General features: G+C 38.8%; 1 protein-coding gene across 1 annotated transcript in view; it reads left to right on the top strand.

Moving 5' to 3' along the window:
• Positions 1-20: 20 nt before the first annotated feature.
• Positions 21-6,793, top strand: part of HEATR1 (HEAT repeat containing 1) — a 38,822-nt gene continuing 32,049 nt past the window's right edge. Inside the window, exons 1-6 of the mRNA XM_026844720.1 lie at positions 21-246; positions 2,273-2,489; positions 3,299-3,440; positions 3,956-4,057; positions 4,950-5,090; positions 5,668-5,879. Of these exons, the coding sequence (XP_026700521.1) occupies positions 105-246; positions 2,273-2,489; positions 3,299-3,440; positions 3,956-4,057; positions 4,950-5,090; positions 5,668-5,879 (956 nt within the window). The 5' untranslated portion in view covers positions 21-104. The remainder of the gene's footprint in view (positions 247-2,272; positions 2,490-3,298; positions 3,441-3,955; positions 4,058-4,949; positions 5,091-5,667; positions 5,880-6,793) is intronic.

The raw sequence follows: 6,793 nt of genomic DNA, 5'->3' as shown, positions 1-6,793 counted from the left end.
TCGCCCCGTGGTTCGTGTGACCACGCAGCCGCGTTATCCGGCGACCTGCTCTGGTTTCCCCCGTTAGGTTTCTCTGGAGGCTCCTTTCCTTGAAAAGCGAAGCGATGACGTCCCTGGCGGAGCAGCTGAAGCGGCTGGCGCTTCCCCAGAATGACCCCAGCCTGCTGGACCGCAGTGAGGTGGCGTCCCTCATGTTCAGTGGCAAGGAAGCGGCTCGCATTGACAGGGACACGTTCTTTGCCATCGGTGAGTTTGGCTCTTTAGATGCTAGTGACTTTAAACATCATCTATCTAGAAAAGCACCCGGAGGAAGATAAGTGGGAAAGGCAAACCCATGTTTAAAAAAAAAAAAACAAAACCAAACCAACCAAAGAATAATTGAAAAAAACACAGGCTGGTCAGCAACACTCCAGTCCATGGGGAAATTATGGCACAGCTCCTTTTGGGGCACATTTCTGGGCATGTGAAGGGTCAAGTGATTGGGAGGAGTTGGGGGGCTCAGGGTGATCAAGAACTGGAAAATTTGGCCTAAAAGGGGAGGTTGGTGGGAGGATCATCTCATCTCATTCAGTGTGGAGAAGAGGCAGCTTTGAGGGGTCTAGTAGCAACCTGCCAAATATCATCAAGAAGATAGGTCAGGCTGTCCAGAGGAATGCACAGCTGGAGGGCAGGAGACAGTGGACATAAGTTGAAACAGTAGAGGTTCAGAGTGAGTGTAAGGAAAAGCTTTTTCACTGTGAGGACAGTCAAGTAGTTGAGGAGGTTCTCCAGGGAGATTGTGATCTCCATCCTTTTGAAAACCCCAACTGGATAATGCTCTGAGCAGCGTGGTCTGACTTCAGGGCTAACCCTGCTTTGAGCAGGGCCTTGGACTAGAGATCTTCCAAGATCCCTTACAACCTGAGTTCTGTGATTTCATGAAAACATGCTGATGCCCTGCTCTTCTGTGTACATTATGGCCGCAAATAATGTAAAGTGCCAGAAGCCATTGCCGTGTTTGCACACTTCAGATCCTTTGTGCTTTTCTCTCCATTTTTGTATAGAACTTTACCCAGCAATATGATACTTCTTGAATAAGAAAGTTGTTTTCTAAAACCAGGAAGGTTGATATCATATTGATTTGAAGTAATGAGACTGTAGATACTTTGATGCAACACAAAGTATTTTGTAGTTTCTTAGTTATTATAGAACTGTTGTATATAATCATTTATTTCTTCCAGATTTCAGCCAGGTGCCATATTTATTTATTTCAACTGAAGTTGTCTTTTTTGTGCTTATTCATTAATATTTACAAGCTTGTGTAAAATAAAGAAATAATTCCAGCGGTTGTCCAGTGGCGTACGTGCAGTATTGTATTTTAATTTATTCCAAGAGGTAAATTTGCTTGCTTTATCCATATAAAATCATAGAATGGTTTTGGCTGAAAGGGACCTCTGAAGGTCATTTGGTACTAGCCTAACTGGGCACAGAACTAGTTTGTGCAAGTTGCTCAGGCCTACATTCAGCTGAGTTTGAGGATGGAGGTTTTATGGTCTCTGATCCAGTGTTTGACCACACCGGTATTTAAAAAAAAAAAAAAATCAATCCATACATTGACTTGGAATTTCCTGTGTTCCAGCTTGTATCTGTTGCCTCCCATCCTTCCATTGTGCGTCTCTGAGAAGAGTCTTGCTCTGTCTTCTTGATAACGTACACTATATCTCACTAAGTAGTTGCAGACAGCAGGAAGATACCCTTTTGACACTCTCTTCTCTAAGCTGAATAAACACAGTTCCTCCTTTTCCTTGTATGTTATTTTCCAGTCTCTGACCGTCTTAGTGTTTCTCTGCTGGTCTCACCCATGTGGCAGTGTAATGTTTTTCTTCTGCTGTTGAGCTCAAAATTGTACCCAGTACTCCAGATGCTATCTCGCAAATGGAGGGGACAGCTCACCTCCCTCAGCCTGCTGGCTATGCTCTTGCTCATACAGCCCAGCATGCTGCTGGCCTTCATTGCTCCAGGAGTGCACTGCTGATGCTAATGTTCTCTTTCTCCATCACTTAAGAAATGCTTTCAGTGTAGAAAAAGTTTTGATCTTAGACATGTTTACTATTTAGTTTAGTTTGCTTAGTGGGGTGACATATACCAGGTTAGCAAAGAAGTTGGATATGCCAGTGAGGCGGTAGGTGGGCAGGGATGGTGAATAAAACTGTTGCATTTAAAGCAGTCTTCCTTTTTTTTTTTTTTTTTTTTTTTTTTTTTTTTTTTTTTGGTTTTGTTTTTTTTTCCACAGGATGCACTGGCTTAGAAGAACTGATGGGGATTGATCCTTCTTTTGAAGTGTTCCAGTCCAGTTTGTTTAGTTCTACATCCAAGGGTCTGGAACGCAGTGTTCAGTCTAAAGCAGTAAATCAGCAGCTGAATAAGAATATTTCATTGTTCCTGATTCACCTGTCCCCTTACTTTATGCTTAAACCAGCCCAGAAGTGCCTTGAATGGCTGATTCACAGGTAATCCACTGAATATCCTACATGTCAATATATAAGGCTACTGGAAATGCTAGATTTTTTTTTTTCCCTGATGAGAAAAATTTTGAATAATTTTACTTCAGTTTTCTGAAAATACAGGTTAAAATGTTAAAAATATCCATTTGGGTTTAGTCTTTATGGAACCAAATATTCTTCTTTACCAATTAGATTTTTGTCCTTTGATAAATTTCTGTGAAAATTTTGGTCTTTTGTAATGTTCTATATAACAGCAATTATTTCCTTGCCTAGCTTTCACCAGATTTTCCCAGCTCTGAGGACCTAGAGAGGCATTTAGGTAATGTGCTTTTAGAAATAGGCTGTGTGAAATAGCTAATTTTCAATAATAACTGAACCATGAATAGCATACCCTTGTATTACAACATGAGCTAAGTACTCTTATTACAAGCTGATGTAGGAATGTGTGAAGAAAAAACAAACCCAAGTATTCTGTGATGTTGTGTTTATTTATATAAATTAATGTATCCAGATGCAGAAAGTGTAATATTTCATTTCATGAAAGGGTGGGCAATTTTGTTGATACAACCTTTGAATCACAACTTGTTTTATATATGTATTATACTGAAATTTATACTAGATTATTGTAATGTCTGGTTTAATATTGAAATCTACGCAGAAGAAACTCAGTATGACAGTCATCTTTTTTCTTGCTTAAAAGCAAGTAAACCACTTGTTTTGAGAAGAACATGTCTGGGTCTCATTTTTTTCTTTTTTCTTTTTTTTTTTTGGACTTACAGATAGTTTTTAATGATACATATATGTGTTTTCCTTAGGTTTCACATCCATCTCTATAATCAAGATAGTTTGATCGGTTGCGTTCTGCCATATCATGAGACTAAACTATTTGTGAGAGTTATTCAACTTTTAAATATAAAAAGCCCAACTCATAAATGGCATTGGATGGATCCAATAAGGGTAAAGTATTTAACAGATGCAAGTTGGGAGGACCATGAGGGACTGTGTTAATATCTTGACTGTGTTACTAGATTTATGAATATGGTCCACCTGTTCATGTGGTTAGTTGCAGAACTGTACTGAAAGATTTAACTGCAGGGATGGAGCCTGGATGCCCACCTGTTGTTTCTGCTATCTTTCTTTAAATATAAAAGTTAATTATAAAAAGCTGATTCTAATTGCTCTTTGCTTTGGCAAAGTTAAATTATGCGTTTAAGGTGCAAGTATTTGCTGCTGCTAGGAAGATATGTCAATTACTAAAATATATGTTTATTTGAATATAGATTATATGTAATGCTCTTCATCTGAATTAATGTAGATACAAAAAAAATCCAGAGAGATGTGTGGGTTTCCATTACTTATTTCAGTTTAAATGATGTTAACTGATCGGTAGCATTAATTTAGAGATTATATTAATTGTTACTCGGGTGCTTTATACTTGAGTGTTCTAATTTAATTTCTTTTACCATGTAAAGAAACCTGGAGTCCCACTGGCAAGGGGTACTGTCATTACACACTGCTACAAAGACATGGATTTCATGGATTTCATCTGCAGGCTGGTGGCAAAATCTGTCAAGGTTGTTCATTTATTCTAGAACAGTATTTGTTTGTTGTCACTCAGTTTTCCCCATCTCTGTATAGTATTATGCTATTTACTAATATTTTGAATTACATATCAAATAGTAAAAGGAGTAATTTATTAGTAAACAATGTGAAAATTTCTTAATATAGATGACAGTGTATCAGAAATTGTTGTAAGGAAGTGGCTGAGAATCAGTGAGCCATGATAGAACAATTTGGCAATACTGTATTACTTAAAGATACTGTATTGCTTCAAAGTACTTCATTGTCTTAATTTCTCTTATAAAGTCATTCCTGCTATTGATTTGTAACTGTGCTTTGAATTTGGGTATCTCTTTTGGGGGTTGCCATGGGGTTTTAAACATATGTCTTCAAATATTGAGAAGATAAAATTGAGAATATTGGAAGGTGAGAAGGTTTATTTGTTTTTTCAGTTAATGTCAAATAGAGAACTAGTTTTATAGTCTCAGAAGGCTAAGATATGCAACAGTTCCAATTATTTAGAGAACTAGAATTCATGTACTGTGAAACTAAGCAAAAGCATGCACAATAGCAGGGTTTGTTCACAGGGGTAGTAGGGGGTGTTAAACGTGCCTGAAAACTTCTTGGCTGTCCAGTTCTCAGTCTTGAGCATTACACCAAACTCACAAGTCTTTTAGGTTACTTTATTATGATTAACTATAGTAGCTGAGGAATAGCATACATTTCCTTCTACCTTTTCTGCAAGGGGGAGCAGTAACCTCTGGTGTTACTGCCAGGAGGAAGTGATGACTTAAGTTGTGCCAGCAGGAGCTGGTAGAGTTTACATGCTGGAGTTCTGAGATTTTGCTGGTTTGGGTGGAAGCTATACATGCTGATGTCTGAACAAGTGATTTTTCTGTGGTCCAGGTCTTTTCAGAGTGTCCTGGGAACTCAGCTCAGCTGAGAGTTCTTCTTGTGTTTTATGCTTCCACCATTGTATCAGCTCTTGGAGCCGCAGAGAAGATAAAAGACAATACAGTCTCTATCCTCCTCCCTTACATCCAAAAGGTACATGAAGCTTTGTTTTCCTCCGTGTGTGGAGTGTACTGTGTTCTGCAGACATCTGTATGTTGATAACATTTAAGAGGGACATTTGATGTGAAATGTATTGTACCACTCTTAGCCTGCTTTGAAACATCAGGCAGGTGAAGGTCCATGAATAGTAATGTTTTTTCACACCTCAGGTAAGCACTTTAAGAACTGTATTTCCTACTCTGCATGAGGAGTGGAGCTGTAAGAAATGGATACACAATTTGAATGAACCTCTTTGCCTTAGAGACTTACCGTGCTAAGTGATGAGGAAATGGAGTCAGGGTAGGAACAGCCTGCCTTGATATCCTCTTTCCTCCAGGATTGTTTCTCAGTTAACAAATAGAGCAGCAGTTAATGAATGTGTCTGCTGTATGTGTGCACCTGGGTGACAGCTCTTTCTTCTTGAAAGTTAAGTTTACAGATCCCTTAAAAGTTAACATATGGAGAAGAAGGTAGTATGATTCCATGGATGTCAGAATGAAAATGATTTTATGTTAATGTACTCTTTTTTTTAATTTGTGCGTTTAAAATCCACCTTTATCTCTTTTCCTAGGGCTTGAAATCCTCTATAGAGGATTACAGAGCTGCAACATACATGATAATCTCCCAGATTACTGTAAAAGTGACAGTGGAGACTTCCTTGGTGCATTCCTTGATGTTACAGATAAGCAAGACATTGTCTAAAGTGCCCTCATTAGTCAGGGACGGGGTGGCATGCTTGAACCTACTTCTACAAACTCAGAAAGGAGACAAACTTGGGAAAAAGTAAGTCTACATTAATTGAGTGTTTCTACTTTTTAAAAGCTCAGAACGCACTTTGATAATTTGAATTTTTTTTGTCCTCTTCACTAAAGGGATACTTTCAGAAATTTTGGCAGTTGACACTTCAAAGGGCTCAGAAGTTTCTTTGGCTTACTTTGAAAATTTGTATGCAACTACAGCTAAGGAGTCTGTGGTGCAAGTCTGTCATCTTTTGGTCCTTCTCCTGCCACTTCCCTCAGAAAAGGATTGCTGTCAATATGCAAAACTGAACACTGCCAGTAAAAGGTTTTCTTGAAAGTGAGAGTGCTGAATGAGAAGCCAGCATAATAATGGTAGTGCAAATTTGAGGTTACTTAAATAGCTTGGAAAAAAGTTCTATCCCTTCAATGGAAGGGCTTTGAGTTCATATGGTTTGACACCCACCTGAAGTGTAAGTGCTTCTGTAGCACCACGAGTCAGGTGTTCTGGAAGTACATGTAGTATTTCATTCCTATCGATCTGTTTGCCCTGCCCTGATACAGTTAGCTGGTGCTGTTAACGTGCGGTTGAACACGCTGATGGAAGTTCCACATGCTATAGGGAATTTGCTTGCTGTCAGAGAGGTTAGCATGAGTATTCCAATAGAATCAATCTTTGCTGGTATAAGTATAGTGATTACCTTCCAGATGCTTGAACACGCTCATAGAAGAGGAAAATAAGTTAAAAGCTAAGGTGTGGGGAACTAAGGAGAAGTATGATTTATGCCTTAGGCAGCATCCAGCCAGGTGGCTATAAAAGGAGACAAGATGAAATAAACTTTATTAGCAGGAAGGGAAATCGCTTCTACTCTTTAAGAATCTCTGTAATTGAGCTATTATTTCTCCTCCCTTCCTTTTGCTGCTGCTGGTTAATAGATACACTACTTGCAATGTGAGCAT

The sequence above is a fragment of the Athene cunicularia genome, assembly GCF_003259725.1.
Source record: "Athene cunicularia isolate RWA chromosome 3 unlocalized genomic scaffold, athCun1 chr3_part1, whole genome shotgun sequence".
NCBI lineage: Eukaryota > Metazoa > Chordata > Aves > Strigiformes > Strigidae > Athene > Athene cunicularia.
This window is presented reverse-complemented; position numbering and strand designations above follow the sequence as displayed.